The following is a 16,646-nucleotide window of genomic DNA, read 5'->3' as shown; positions in this document are numbered from 1 at the left end:
GAGTTGATTTTCAAATTACTAACTAAATCTAAAACTAGCATTTCAGTAGACATGAAAAGCCAGTTGCTTCGATATCAAAGCAATTGATCTGCAGCATTAGTTTTACATCTGGATGGCAATTAGCATATCCATTGTTCCAAACCTCCCAGCAATACGAAGTATGCATTTTATTTTGTGGCCTCAGGACCTTCTGGACATGTTCCATCAAAGTAGACTAAGCAAGTCTGCACATCCCTGCACAACATACAGTGCCAGCATTGACTTTGGACGGCCAGGATGTAGCTGTCACGTGCACGGTGTTAAACTCCAATGGCCACTACCATCTTCCTGCCCTCCTGTTTGGCCTGGATCTGCTATATAAAGGGTTCAGGTGATGAGTTTTGGCTGGACAGGCCATTGCCTTTTCCAAAGGGAACTCATACTCAACCAGCTCCATAAGGCGATTAATTAATGATTCCCCATGGGCCTTGTAGGGGTGATCACATCCTTCCCCTCTGAGCTCAAGGGACCCCCCCCCCCCCATCCTCCTTTGCTGATTGGTCCTCTTGCATTGCCTTGCTCTTGGCCCCAATCATGTTGCTTTCCAGGTCTGTTTGTGGGGAAGAGGATATGAAAAAAAAAGACGATTGCATCTTCCGTGAAGACCATTGCAGATGTCTCGTTCTCAATGGTGACCTCCGATTGAGCTCCTGCAGCCTCTGTCTCCATCTTGGAGTCTGCGTCCTCATGGTCCTCAGGTCTGGTTCCTGAGTTCCTAGTGGATGGAGTTTCCTGTCAGCAAGTTGGTATTAATTTCAGAGTCGAAAGGTGTGAAAAGCACAGCAGATCAGGCAGCATTGAGGAGCAGGAGAATCAATGTTTCAGTCATAAGCCCTTCACCAGCCCACATTCCTGATGAAGGACTTATGCCCGAAACATCGATTCTGTTGCACCTTGGATGCTGCCTGACCTGCTGCGCTTTTCCAGCACCACACTTCCAGTGTCTGATCTCCAGCATCTGCAGTCCTCATTTTCTCCTTAATTTAAAACACTAAAGCATCCTAGCAATGAAGGCGTTAATTATTTCATTATTTCCAGCAAAAGCACAAATAAAACAAGTCAACCTCAACTATATGAGATAAAAACAAATCATAATCAAATATAAATATGCATGAAACAAATAGGTGTGGCAATGTCTGTGAAGAGAACTCAAAGTTAACTTTTCAGGTCCAGTGACCCTTTCTGATTTTTAGATGTAAATATCAAGTTATTTTTAATATGCATTTCGCACCACTCATCTGATTTATTGTGAGGGAACAAAGCAAGACAGTCAAAGTGCTTCACATTCAGAGCGAGCTATCCCTTTAAGAAAGCAACGCTGCACAAGCACCCTGTGTCGCTGCCTTTCAATTCTGCACATGAGCAGTGCCATTTTAATTGGAAATACAGAGAGAGAAGCTGACACCTGAAGCAAAATGGCAAGTAGTCTTTTGTTTATATTTCTCCACTATCTTCTCATAATGATGCCTTGTCATTTTTCTGTTCCTTTTCCTTGCTTATCTAAAGCGAAACACTCAAGGGAGAGATGAATATCGGTGCACCTTTCTTCTCAAGGGTACACTGTGCTCTCCCTGCCAACCTCAGAGATTCCATTCATGCATTTTAGCTATTAAAAATACACAATTATGTCGTTATTATAGTTTGAGTCAGAAATTGAAGCCAACCTGAATGTTGCTGTCTATTGCTGATTTATGTATACTCTTCTATTGTAATCATTCACCAGCCACTAACATACTGTACCTTTCAGCACTAATTAAGAATGGTTAAGGAGCGTACATGCTCAGTCTGCTTTGTGTTAGCTAAAAATAAGCTGTCAAGGGACCGCGCGACTAACTGATTCGTGCTGCTTCATATTAAAGTGCTGTGTATCAGGTCATTGATTTCCATTTGTAGTTTTAATATTTTGTTCTATGAAAATGTTTTACAATCAACATCTTCCTTTACAAAAGCACTGCTTTGGTCTGGAGTAGCTACCTCTACCGATGAGGGAAATATTGCATGACCAATCAGTATGCCATCTCAGCGACTATTTCCCGAGTGAATGAGATGATGAATATCAGGAAGTTAATTAGTGACAAGGGCTTTCATAACTCAATTCAGTTGTATCCTTACCTGACATTTATAAACACAAGCTTTCGAATGAGGCAACTGGGCTACAGTGTAGAATAGAAATCCTGACTGACTTTACTCTTTCTTGTTCCTTGCTGGGGGTGCTGCATGTTGCAATCTCAGCATCCGCCTGACTGACATTCACTAACTTCTTGGAGACCAGAGATTGATATTTCATTCTCATTTGTTCATGGGATGTGGGCATGACTGGCAAGGCCAACACTTATTACCCATTACATCAGTCTTGAACTGCGTATTGATCGCATCTTGTGTGAGGCTCCTCTTGTTGTTACGGTTCCACGTGAGATACTCCATATTGTCAAACTCTCCAGTACAGAGGAATGAACTGGATCCTGTTCTTTATAAAGAATGTAGATCTATTTATTTTCACATGCATTACAAATACAATGAAAAGTATTAGTTAGTGTCCATCTTCAAAGACAAAAGATAAAGCAAGATACAGAATATAAAGCTAAAAGCGAAAGCAAAAGGTAAAGCAAAAGACTCCACTTTCTCATTTCCTTCCTGTTACGGCTCATAACAATCATCGCTTCACTCACCACAGCAAGGGCAATCTACAAAGGATGCCTTCTCTTGTGGGCACCTTTCTCCAAGACCAAATGAATTTATGTTTTAAAAGGTGCCAACTTAACCAGGCTTTCTTCAGTTAACAAAAGAGTGGCTTTATTGGTTGTTAAACTAGAGAAGAAATACGAACGTAACATGCATTTACACACACAGATTAAAGTGAGGAACAAGTCCAACGAAAAAATAAAAGTCAAAAGATATACAGGTCAGTCCCTGGATCATTTGTGAAGAATAGATAGTGGAATGTTGACAGTCAAGCAGTTGTTTTCAATATCCTTGGCTCTCCAGCTTAGTAGAAATCCTTTTGTCCTGTATCATTTTGATGATGGTTAGCTGACAGCACTCAGAGTGAAAGAGTCCTCCTTATGGCCTGTTTTCTTTTGGCTGGCTGTCTAGTTAGCAGTATTCTATCAGTCAGAACATGAGACTCATTAACCTGTAATGCAGGGGTAACTAATGGGTGGTTTTTTGTCAGTGGCCTTTAGTTCACACTAGTGTGAGAAAGCAGGTTAATAAATATGAGCAGCTGAGCCCACTGGTACACAAGAGCACCTCATCTCACTAGCATCTCTTCTTCCATTAGCACACACAGTCAAATGTTGAACTAGCTTTCAAACCCTGTTCTTGTATATTTGTGAATGGCAAAGACACAAAACATGCCTGTCAACCAGACTTCTGTCTTCCCTCCCATTATATTCACAATCTGAGGTAACTCACAGGAGATTACACTTAGTTTGTAATGCATTGATCTCTTTAAAGTACACGCCCTTTAAGATTCCTCGATAGTTGCCAAGTGTGACATTCCATGCTCTCTCTCTCCCTCTCTCTCTGTAGACAATGGTGATGGGAGATAATGGTGTAATGATATCACCACTAAACTATTAGTCCAGAAACTCAGCTAATGTTCTGGGGACCCAGGTTTGAATCCCACCATGGCAGATGGTGGAATCTGAATTCAAGACAATATCTGGAATTAAGAATCTAATGATGACCATGAAACCATTGGCAATTGTCAGAAAAACCCATCTGGTTCACTAATGTGCTTCATGGAAAGAAATCTGCCATTCTTACCTGGTCTGGCCTACATGTGACTCTAGACCCACAGCAATGTGGTTGACTCAGAACAGCCCTCTGATATAGCCTAGCAAGCCACTCACTTGTATCAATCACTATGAAGTTTGAACAAAGAAATTAAACCAGGCAGATCTCTGGCATCAATCTAGACATCAGAAACAATTACGCAAAAAACAGCCCTATCAATCCTGCAAAGTCTTCCTCACTAAAAATCTGGGGACAAGTGACAAATTGAGAGAGCTGTCTCACAGACTAGTCAAACAACAGCCTGACATAGTCATATTCATGGAATCATTCCTTACAAGTCTTACATATCTTCCAATATCCCAGACAATGCCATCACTACCCTCTGGATATGTCCTATCCCCCAGCAGAACAGATCCAACAAAGGTGGCAACACAGTGGTATACAAAATGGGGAGGGATTGGCCATGGAAGTTCTCAACACTGACATTGGATCCACTACATCAGGTTCAAACCATGGGCAAGGAAACCTCCTACCGATTACCACATATTGTCCTCCCTCGGCTGATGAATCAGTACTCCTCCATGTTGAACAACATTTGGAGGAAACACTGAGGGTGGAAAGGACACAAAATGTCCTCTGGGTGGGGATTTCAATGTCCATCATCAAGAGTGGCTCGGCAGCAGCACTACTGATCGAACTGGTCGGATCCTAAAGGACATAGCTGTTAGACAAGGTCAGCAGCAGGTGGTGAGGGAAAAAACATACTTGAGCTCATCCTTACCAATCTGCTACAGATGCATTCATTATTATTTTTAAATTATAAAAGGCAATATATTTGGTTAGAAGTAAAAAATAGAAAAGGAGCTGTTATATTGGTGGGTATTTACTATAGGTAAAGGCAAATATGCAAGAGATTTTCAGAGAAATAGAACATGGAACATAGAACATTACAGCACAGTACAGGCCCTTCAGCCCTCGATGTTGTGCTCACCTGTGAAAATAATCTGATGCCCATCTAACTTACGCCATTCCATTATTATCCATATGTATGTCCAATGCCCATTTAAATGCCCTTAACGTTGGCGAGTGTACTACTGTTGCAGGTAGGCCTTTCCACATCCCTACTACTCTCTGAGTGACAAAGCTATCCTTCATATCTGTCCTATATCCATTAGCCCTCAATTTGAAGCTATGTCCCCTCACGTTAGCTTTCACCATCCAAGTAAAAAGGCTCTCACGGTCCAGCCTATCTAACCCTCTGATTATCTTATACGTCTCAATTAAATCACCTCTCAACCTTCTTCTCTACAATGAAAACAACCTCAGTTCCCTCAGCCTTTCCTTGTAAGACCTTCCTTCCATACCAGGCAACATCCTAGTAAATCTCCTCTGAACCCTTTCCAAAGCTTCGACATCCTTCCTATAATGCAGTGACCAGAACTGTACACAATACTCCAGGTGTGGCCTTACCAGCATCTTGTAGCCCTGAATCATGACTTTGTGGCTCTGAAACTCAATCCCCCTACCAATAAATGCCAACATATCATATGCCTTCTTATCAACCTGGGTGGCATCTTTCAAGCTTTTATGCACCAGGACACCGAGATCTCTCTGTTCATCTACACTACCATGAATTTTTACCATTAGCCCAGTACTCTGCATTCCTGTTATTTCTTCCGAAGTGAATTACCTCACACTTTTCCGCATTAAACTCCATTTGCCACTTCTCAGCTCAGCTCTGTATCTTATTAATCTCCCTCTGTAACCCACAACATCCTTCAGCACAATCTGCCTACCTTACTGTCATCTGCAAATTTACTAACCGATCCTTCTACTCCCACATCCAGATCAATTATAAAAATGACAAACAGCGGTGGCCCCAAAACAGATCCTTGTGGCACACCACTGGTAACTGAGTTCCAGGATGAACATTTCCCATCAACCGACACCTTCCGTCTTCTCTCAGCTCACCAATTTCTGATCCAAAGTGCTAAATCATCTTCAATCCCGAAACATCATATTTTGTGCAATAGCCTATAGTGTGGAACCTTACCAAATGCCTTACTGAAGTCCACATACACCACATCAACCACTTTACCTTCATCGTCCATTTGTCTCCTTCTCGAAGAACTCAATAAGGTTAGTGAGGCATGACCTAACCTTCACAAAGCCATGTAGACTATCCCTAATCAAATTATTTCTTTCCAGATGATTACAAATCCTATCTCTGACCCACAAATGAAGTAAGGCTCACTGGCTTATAATTACCAGTGTTATCCCGACTCCCCTTCTTAAACAAGGGGAGCAACATTTGCTGTCCTCCAGTCTTCTGGCACTACTCCTGTCGACAATGATGACATAAAGATCAAAGCCAAAGGCTCTGCAATCTCCTCCCTGACTTCCCAGAGAATCCAAATACAAATCTCAATCGGCCCAGGGGTTTTATCTATTTTCAGGTCTTCCAAAATTATTAAAAAGCTTCTCTTTGTCAACCTCAACCCCATCTAATCTTGTAGCCTGTATCTCCGTATTCTCACTAACATTGTTCTGTTCCAATGTGAAATCAAAACATACTGGGGAAATAACAGTAGGTGACTTTGTTTGAAGAAAGAAAAATAGAATAGAGAGTAAAGGGGTGAATAATCTCTTTGATTAGTACAGGAGAACATTCTTAATCAGAATGTGTCATGCTGTCTGGTTCCCACAAGTTAGAAATGATCATATTTTAGAATCAAAATGCTCGAGCTTATTCAAGTATATCATCTGCACTCCATGTGGCTGGTAGAGAGATAGTCCGATACATTGTTACATGACTGCAATGCAGCGGTGAAATGCAGCACCCTAGGATATATAATCACACTGCAATTAGCTTCCAGCCCTCAGCAGTAACAATATAGCGTCCTCCTTTCTTGACTAACATTTAATGTCTTTATGTTACTCGACTTCAATCTTTAACCGTCTTTTCCAAAAGAGGATCAGAGCCAGTTTGTTTTATGACAAACTGAATCCTTTCTACTCCTGTGTATCAATGTGAGATCTACACTCTTCTACATGAACAGCTGAAGACCTTATTGAATATAACTGTTCAGGGAGGGTAGTCAAAAAGGACATCTCACTAACATATCCAGGCTCCAGTCTCAGATGGTCTGATCTCACAATACATAGCTTCTCTCCAACATTGTTAGTGGATATAGAGTCATAGATTCATATAGATGTACAGCATGGAAACAGACCCTTCGGTCCAACCCATCCATGCAGACCCGATATCCCAACCCAATCTAGTCCCACCTGCTAGCACCCAGCCCATATCCCTCCAAACCCTTCCTATTCATATACCCATCCAAATGCCTCTTAAATGTTGCAATTGCACCAGCCTCCACCACTTCCTCTGGCAGCTCATTCCATATATGTACAATCCTCTGCATGAAAACGTTGCCCCTTAGGTCTCTTTTATATCTTTCCCCTCTCACCCTAAACCTATGCCCTCTAGTTCTGGACTCCCCAACCCCAGGGAAAAGACTTTGTTTATTTATCCTATCCACGCCCCTCATAATTTTGTAAACCTCTATAAGGTCACCCCTCAGCCTCTGACGCTCCAGGGAAAACAGCCCCAGCCTGTTCAGCCTCTCCCTGTAGCTCAGATCCTCCAACCCTGGCAACATCTTGTAAATCTTTTCTGAACCCTTTCAAGTTTCACAACATCTTTCCAACAGGAAGGAGACCAGAATTGCACGCAATATTCCAAACATGGCCGAACCAATATCTTGTACAGCCGCAACATGACCTCCCAACTCCTGTACTCAATACTCTGACCAATAAAGGAAAACATACCAAATGCCTTCTTCACTGTCCTATCTACCTGTGACTCCACTTTCAAGGAGCTATGAACCTGTGCTCCAAGATCTCTTTGCTCAGCAACACTCCCTAGGACCTTACCATTAAGTGTATAAGTCCTGCTAAGATTTGCTTTCCCAAAATGCAGCACCTCGCATTTATCTGAATTAAACTCCATCTGCCACTTCTCAGACCATTGGCCTACCTGGTCCAGATCCTGTTGTAATCTGAGGTAACCCTCTTCGCTGTCCACTACACCTCCAAATTTGGTGTCTTCTGCAAACTTACTGACTGTACCTCTTATGCTTGCATCCAAATCATTTATGTAAGTGACAAAAAGTAGAGGACCCAACACTGATTCTTGTGGCACTCCACTGGTCACAGGCCTCAGTCTGAAAAACAACCCTCCACCACCACCCTCAGTCTTCTACCTTTGAGCCAGTTATGTATCCAAATGGTTGGTTCTCCCTGTATTCCATGAGTTCAAACCTTGCTAATCAGTCTCCCATGGGGAACCTTGTCGAACATCTTACTGAAGTCTATATAAATCACATCTACTGCTCTGCCCTCATCAATCTTCTTTGTTACTTCTTCAAAAAACTCAACTAAATTTGTGAGACATGATTTCCCATGCACAAAGCCATGTTGACTATCCCGAATCAGTCCTTGCCTTTCCAAATACATGTAAATCCTGTCCCTCAGGATTCCCTCCAACAACTTCCCCACCACCGAGGTCAGGCTCACCGGTTTATAGTTCCCTGGCTTGTCTTTACCGCCCTTCTTAATCAGTGGCACCACGTTTGCCAACCTCCAGTCTTCCGGCACCTCACCTATGACTATCAATGATACAAATATCTCAGCAAGAGGCCCAGCAGTCACTTCTCTGGCTTCCCACAGAGTTCTCGGGTACACCTGATCAGGTCCTGGGGATTTATCCACCTTTAACCATTTCAAGACATCCAGTACTTCCTCCTCTGTAATCTGGACATTTTGCAAGATGTCACCATCTATTTCCCTACAGTCTATATCCTCCATATGCTTTTCCACAGTAAATACTGATGCAAAATATTCATTTAGTATCTCCCCCATTTTCTGTGGCTCCACACAAAGGCCGCCTTGCTGATCTTTGAGGGGCCCTATTCTCTCCCTAGTTACCCTTTTGTCCATGATATATTTGTAAAAACTCTTTGGATTTTCCTTAATTCTATTTGCCAACGCAGTCTCATGTCCCCGTTTTGCCCTCCTGATTTCCCTCGTAAGTATGCTCCTACTTTCTTTATACTCTACTAAGGATTCACTTGATCTATTCTGTCTGTATCTGACATATGCTTCCTTCTTTTTCTTAACCAAACCCTCAATTTCTTTAGTCATCCATCATTCCCTATACCTACCAGCCTTCCCTTTCTCCCTAACAGGAATATACTTTCTCTGGATTCTTGTTATCTCATTTCTGAAGGCTTCCCATTTTCAAGCCGTCCCCTTACCTGCGAACATCTGCCTCCAATCAGCTTTCGAAAGTTCTTGTCTAATACCATCAAAATTGGCCTTTCTCCAATTTAGAACTTCAACTTTTAGATCTGGTCTATCCTTTTCCATCACTATTTTAAAACTAATACAATTATGCTCGCTGGGCCCAAAGTGCTCCCCCACTGACACCACAGTCACCTGCCCTGCCTTATTTCCCAAGAATTGGTCAAGTTTTGAACCTTGGTAAAAACAATGACTGCAGATGCTGGAAACCAGATTTTAGATTAGTGGTGCTGGAAAAGCACAGCAGTTCAAGCAGCATCCGAGGAGCAGTAAAATCGACATTTCGGGCAAAAGCCCTTCATCAGGAATACAGGCAGAGTGCCTGAAGGGTGGAGAGATGTTTTGCACCTTCTCTAGTAGGTACATCCACATACTGAATCAGAAAATTGTCTTGTACACACTTCAGAAATTCCTCTCCATCTAAACCTTTAACACTATGGCAGTCCCAGTCAATGTTTGGAAAGTCAAAATCCCCTACCATAACTACCGTATTATTCTTACAGATAGCTGACATCTCCTTACAAGTTTGTTTCTCAATTTCCATCTGACTATTGGGGGGTTTATAATACAATCTACCCAAAGCAAAGGTACAACTTCCTTTATTCTACATGCCCCCAGTTCTTTTACAGTAACCTTTATTACCAATTATTATTTAACTCTACTCAACTTTCTTCTACTCTACCAACCAAAAGGTCTTTTTTACTTAAGGTGTTAATTTCTAATAGCATTTAGGTTGCTTGGAGGATGTGAGGGGTGTCTGTACTTCCTTATCATTTTCTTGGTAGGCAAACATGTTGGTGCAGTGGAATAGTAGCTTCCCTCTTGTGATTGACTATATTCAGTTTTGACATCTTTATCATTCTCCCTCACCTCTATTCCAGATCATTTAGCTGGCTATGTGGATCACATAAGAACATAAGAATAAGGAGCAGGAGTAGGCTGTCTGGCCCTTTGAGCCTGCTTCATGATTCAGTGAGATCAGGGTTGATCTTTTCATGATCTCAGATCCACTTACCTGCCCTCGCACCGTACCCCTTAATTCCTTTATTGTTCAAAGAAAATCTATCTTTGCTTTAAAAAAGTTTACTGAAGTAGCATAAAAGCAAATTACTGCAGATGCTGGAATCTGAAACCAAAAGAGAAAATGCTGGAAAATCTCAGCAGGTCTGGCAGCATCTGTAAGGAGAGAAAAGAGCTGATGTTTCGAGTCTAACTGACCCTTTGTCAAAGCTAAAAAAAGGGGAGAAATAGGGAGGTATTTATACGAGGCTGAGAGAATGTGAGTCATGGCTCCAAAAGCAAAGATAGCAATAAAGTGGTGATAATGACAATGTATAGAGAGATTATAGGGAGATTAGGAGCTGTGAATGGCCAAGGCTGAAGCCAGTACTATGTGACAAAATATGTGGGGGATGGGGGGGAGGGGTGAAGCAGAGGCAAAATGGAAAACAGGGGAGAAGGGTAGCAAAGGGGAAAGAGGAGAGAAAAAGGTGATGAGAGAGTGGGGAACGAAAGAAAGAGAGACAATCAAGAAATAAGAGGTACAGAACAGTGAAAAATATAAATAAATAAATAAATAAAGTAAATGAAATAAAATTATCTGAAGTTGTTGAATTCAATGTTGAGACCGGCAGGCTGTAACTTGCCTAGTCGGAAGATGAGATGCTGTTCCTCCAGTTTGCGTTGAGCTTCACTGGAACATTGCAGTAGGCCAAGGACAGACATGTGGGTATGGGAGTAGGATTGTGTGTTGAAGTGGCAAGCCACAGGAAGGTCCGGGACCTGACTGTCTACAGACCGAAGGTGTTCAGCAAAGTGATCACCCAGTCGACGTTTTGTCTCTCCGATATAGAGGAGACCACATTGGGAGCAACGAATGCAATAGACCAAATTGAAAAAGGTACAAGTGAAACGCTGCTTAATTTGAAATGAGTGTCTGGGGCCTTGGATAGTGAGCATGGAAGAGGTAAAGGGACAGGTGTTGCACCTTCTGCAATTGCATGGGAAGGTGCCGTGTGTGATGGGAGAGGTATTTGGTGTGATGGAGGAGTGGACTAGGTTGTCCCGGAGGGAACGATCTCTGCGGAATGCAGACAGGGGGACGGAAGGGAAGATGTGTTTAGTGGTGGCGTCATGTTGGAGTTGGTCTCGGACCTTTGCTTCTGGAGCCATGACTCACCTTCTCTCAGCCTCATATAACTACCTCCCTATTTCTCCCCTTTTTTTAGCTTTGGCCAGGGTTGGAAGATCTGAGCTACAGGGAGATGCTGAACAGGCTGGGGCTGTTTTCCCTGGAGCGTCGGAGGCTGAGGGGTGACCTTATAGAGGTTTACAAAATTATGAGGGGTATGGATAGGATAAATAGGCAAAGTCTTTTCCCTGGGGTTGGGGAGTCCAGAACTAGAGGGCATAGGTTTAGGGTGAGAGGGGAAGATATAAAAGAGACCTAAGGGGCAACGTTTTCATGCAGAGGGTGGTACGTGTATGGAATGAGCTGCCAGAGGAAGTGGTGGAGGCTGGTACAATTGCAACATTTAAGAGGCATTTGGATGGGTATATGAATAGGAAGGGTTTGGAGGGATATGGGCTGGGTGCTGGCAGGTGGGACTAGATTGGGATGGGATATCTGGTTGGCATGGACGGGTTGGACCGAAGGGTCTGTTTCCATGCTGGACATCTCTATGACTCTATGACAAAGGGTCAGTTAGACTCGAAATGTCAGCTCTTTTCTCTCCTTACAGGTGCTGCCAGATCTGCTGAGATTTTCCAGCATTTTCTCTTTTGGTTACTGAAGTAGCATCATCTACACCACTTACTGCCTTAAGACTCTTACTGCCGTTTGCCTTTGAATCCATTGGCCTGGACACCACTGCCACCATATTGTAGTCTGAGGTCTACACTCTTGCGAGTGAGCAGCACAGACTTTATGGATACACAACACCAACTCCTTCTTCATATCAGCATGCCCCAGCATACCAACAAAGCCCTCCCTAATCTTGCCATCATTCATGTCCTTGTCCTTAGTGAATACCAATACAAAGCACTCATTAAGGACCTCACCCACTTACTTTGGTAACTTGCTTCCTCCTTGGAATGCATTTCAGGTCCATCTGAAATTCCTCTCTTCACAGAGAAAAGGTTTTTCTCTCCACAGATGCTGCTGGACCTACTGAGTTTCTTCAAAATGTTCGGCTTTCACTAACAAGCGTAGGATACTTGTTGGTGTAAATAAGGACGTCAATTAAGGAAAATATGACAATAAGGAAACTATGCCAGATCATTAGAAAACATTAGACTAAACTTAATGCTTTAAATAATTCTTAGCACCACATTTTATGAAGGATATCAAAGCCTTAAGACATTGTGCAGAGGAGGTTACTCAGGAAGATATCAGGATTAAGGCCTCAGACATATGTTGAGATTAAAGAAATAACAAAATGTTTTCCATGAAGCATTAAAGCTGGTAACTAATTAGATAGAGTTTGATTGAACAATTAGGTAAAGTCAGTTTCCTCTGACAAGAGAGAATTTAAATAATTGGCAAAATAACAGGAAGGACAATATGGAGAATTTTTTTTTCTCAAACTTTGTTAATATTTAAAACATATTTGTTGATTGTTGGAAATTCCTTGTGAAGTTTTTAAAGGCAAGTGGCGAGGATGTATTGGAGGGGCCAAAAATGTAAGGTTGGGAATTTTTCTGTATTCATTCACAGGATCTGGGCATCACTGGATTTTTATTGCCAATTCCAAATTGCCTAGAGGGCAGTTAAGAGTCAATCACATTTCTTTGGGCCTGGGGTCACCAATCCAGGTAAGGACAGCAGGTTTCTGCCCTAAAGGATATTAGTGAACCAAATGGCTTTTACCCAATAGTAACAGTTTCATGGTCTTCATTGGACTCTTAATTTCAGATTTGTTCTTCAAATTCCACCATCTGCCATGGCAAGAACATCAAGTCCTCAGAACATTACCTGGATCTCAAACAGACAGTCTTGTGATGATATCACAATGTTGTCTCCCCTAAGTGGCAACGAGAAGTGATGGATACATTACTCCATGCTCTCCCACCCAATTTTTCACTGCTCTCACCCAGACGTCACAACATGTTTCCTGAGAGCCCTGTAAGATACCACCATAAAGTCAAAGTCAAGCTCTAAGCATTTCTCTGGTATGTATAACACTCATAAAATTCAGTCCAAAACTGAAGAAGGCTCACTGGACCAAAAATTTTAACTCTGCTTTCTCTCCACAGATGTGCCAGACCTGCTGAACTTTTCCAGCAATTTTGTTTTGCTAATGCTCTGAGAATAGACGTTCAAGTCCCACAATCTCAATTGATGGAATCTAAATGCAATTACTAAATCTGGAATTGAAATCTAGTTTCTTTAATGATGTCCATACACTATTGTAAAAACCCATATAGGTTTTAGGGTAGGAATTTTAGGATCCATAGAATCCCTATAGTGTGTAAGCAGGCCATTTGGCCCACCAAGTTCATACTAACCACCCGAACAACATCTCACCCAGACCCACCCCATGTCTGTAACCCTGTATTACCCATGCCTAATCCAACTAGCCATCACACCCCTGGGCAATTTAGCATGGCCAATTCCCCTAACCTGCACATCTCTGGACCATGGGAGGAAACCAGAGCACCCAGAGGAAATCCACATGGACACAGAGAGAACGGGAAAGCTTCATGCAGACAGTTGCGGGAGGGTGGAATTGAACCCAGGTGTCTGGCGCTGTGAGGCAGCAATACTAACCACTCAGCATCTTGACCTGGTTTGGCTTACATGTGATTCCAGATCCACAGCAATATGAATGATTTCTAAGTAGTCTCTGAAAATTGTCTATCAAGTCACTTGAATATTCTTAAGGATTGATAAAAAAAATGACACCCACAACCTATGGAATATGTTTGAAATGTATAAGATGTGTGACTCCATGTCCCAGTTTTCATGTCATAAATCTTAGCATTGAAGCCACTAATTAAGTGGCATTTTCAACTGTTTTCATGGTTTTGTATGCCATATCAGCTGCTTACTTACACTTATTTATAAAGTACCTTCCCATTGTAGCTAACTAGACATTGGCATATCAGGCACGTATTAGTGTAATTTTCAATAAACTCATTATGTCTTCTAATTGAGAACCTATTTTGCTATTAACTGGACATATCTCCAAGGAAGTAAGTGAAAAACAAGATAAGGAAGAAATATAAACAAAAAAAGAATAATGCAAAAAAGTACAAGAATAAAAGGCAACTATGGGTTTACACACAGTTTAGAGTATATTATGAGAGATAATTAAGCTAGAATATGTTACGCATTATAGCCATTGCATTTTAAATGTGTTATAATAGGATTACATCTCTTATAATACCTTATAAATATGGAATGAGTTTATGTATTCATTATGGACAATCTCATTCAGACTTAGTACACTTTGCATAATCGCATGCAGGGAAATGTTGTTAGCTGCATCAAATAATTGTATAGCATACTTCAGCATATCTCCTACATTAGCCCAAAGTTTGGTAACATTTGAAATTTAGAAACATTATCTTGGTGTATATATTCCTTCCTGGTCTTGTCCCACAATATCTCAGTAGTCTACACTCTTTCTGTCTTTTCCAATTCTTTCTTTCTGATTCCCATCTTTGCTTCACTCTTTTATTTCACTTTCTTATATATGATTTGGCATTAGCTTAATTCCTCATTCTTACAATTCTACTTCAGATTCTGTGGGCGGAAGTTTAACTTTTTGACCTTGTTAGCATAAGAGCTGGAGAGAACAATAGCAGAAGTGTCTGGCTGCTGCATCAAGTATGGGGGCAGCAGTGAAATGAGAAACAGCTTTAATACGAGGGGAATCCGGTGGTAGAGGTGTTGCATTTGCACATGATTTCTGCATATCATGACTAATTAACATGAAACAGTGCAAGGACAGCCCACACAAATCTAATGAAACTCTATATCTAAATTTATATAGATGACCATTGAAGGACTGGGCAAATGCAGAACAGAGGAAGTAATCAAAATGAGAAAAAGGCCCAACACAGGAAAACACCATAACTGGTTTACACTCATTGGTGTAAAAATAGATAATTAATACATTAGAAGGCAAATAACAAATTGGCTTCGAGAAACAATGTGGTACGTCGTTATAGAGGAGGTTGAGGAGGCAAGGATCAGGCAGGGCTCTGGAGGATTACAAGGCAGCCAGGAAAGAACTGAAGAATGGACTTAGGAGAGCTGGAATTGGGCATGAAAAAGGTTTAGCAGGTAGGATTAAGGAAAACCCCAAGACATCCTACAGTTATGTGAGGAACAAGAGGATGGCCAGACTGAGAGTAGGGCTGATCAGGGATAGCATAAGGAACTTGTGCCTGGAGTCGGAGGAGGAGGTAGGGGAGGTCCTTAATGAATACTTTGCTTCAGCATTCACTATTGAGAGGAGGCTGGACATTTATGAGAACTGTGTGAAACAGACTGATATGCTCAAACAGGTTGATGTTAAGAAGAAGGATGTGCTAAATATGTTGACAATCATAAGGATAGGTAAGCCCCCTGGGCCAGACGGGAGAGACCCAAGGTTTTACGGGAAGCAAAAGAAGAGATTGCTCTGCCTTTGGCAATGATGTTTGAGTTCTCACTTGTCCACTGGAGTAGTGCCAGATGATTGGAACATAGAACATAGAACATTCCAGCGCAGTACATGCCCTCAGTCCTCAATGCTGCGCCGAGCTGTGGAACCAATCTGAAGCCCATCTAACCTACACTATTCCATTCTCACCCATATGCCTATCCAATGACCATTTAAATGCCCGCAGAGTTGGTGAGTCCACTACTATTGCAGGCAGTGCGTTCCACGCCCTTACTACTCTCTGAGTAAAGAAACTACCTCTGACATCTGACTTATGCCTATCACCCCTCAATTTAAAGCTATGTCCCCTCATGCTAGCCATTGTCATTGAAGAAAAAGGCTTTCACTGTCCAATCTATCTAACCCTCTGATTATCTTATATGTCTCAATTCAGACGCCTCTCAACCTTCTTCCCTCTAATAAAAACAGCCTCAAGTCCCTCAGCTTTTCCTTGTAAAACCTTCCCTTCATATCAGGCAACATCCGAGTAAATCTCCTCTGAACCCTTTCTAAAGCTTCCACATCCTTCCTATTAACTGGTCTCTAGATTAATAGTCCAGCAATAGCATGGCTAAGCTATTACTTCCCCTGCAATGGCGCCCAGTTGCCAAATAGCTTGTTGGTGCCCCAATGTGTAACCCAACAAAGGAAGAATAGATATTGAAAGAACTGTACCCAATGTGAAATCACACTACAAGAGACACAGGGAGAAGATAGGGAAGATATTAAAAATACCCTTCAACAAAGACTGTTCTGGTTTCCTGCATGTGTTCTGGTCAACGTGCTGGGACATTGCTACTGAGTGATTAAAAGTATGCTAATGTTCTCTCCAAGTTTGCATCCTCAATGAAACAT

At 41.9% G+C, this 16,646-nt stretch overlaps 1 protein-coding gene across 4 annotated transcripts in view; it reads left to right on the top strand.

Moving 5' to 3' along the window:
* The first annotated feature begins 1,376 nt into the window (after positions 1-1,376).
* The window catches only part of LOC140486471 (beta-1,3-galactosyltransferase 5-like), a 57,337-nt gene continuing 42,067 nt past the window's right edge, over positions 1,377-16,646 (top strand). Inside the window, exons 1-4 of one of the 4 annotated variants that reach the window (XR_011962587.1) lie at positions 1,389-1,457; positions 12,857-12,954; positions 13,055-13,311; positions 13,396-16,637. Coding sequence is in view for 1 of the 4 variants with exons in the window: in XM_072585684.1 (XP_072441785.1) it covers positions 1,455-1,457 (3 nt within the window). In the remaining 3 variants the exon portion in view is untranslated. Of the gene's footprint in view, positions 1,458-12,856; positions 12,955-13,054; positions 13,312-13,395; positions 16,638-16,646 lie in introns of those variants that run through there. The other 3 variants (XM_072585685.1, XM_072585686.1, XM_072585684.1) reach the window with 3 other exon arrangements.

This window comes from Chiloscyllium punctatum, chromosome 15 (assembly GCF_047496795.1).
Source record: "Chiloscyllium punctatum isolate Juve2018m chromosome 15, sChiPun1.3, whole genome shotgun sequence".
In the NCBI taxonomy this organism is placed as follows: domain Eukaryota; kingdom Metazoa; phylum Chordata; class Chondrichthyes; order Orectolobiformes; family Hemiscylliidae; genus Chiloscyllium; species Chiloscyllium punctatum.
Note: the sequence above shows the minus strand (reverse complement) of the source record. Positions and strands in the feature narration are given on the sequence as shown.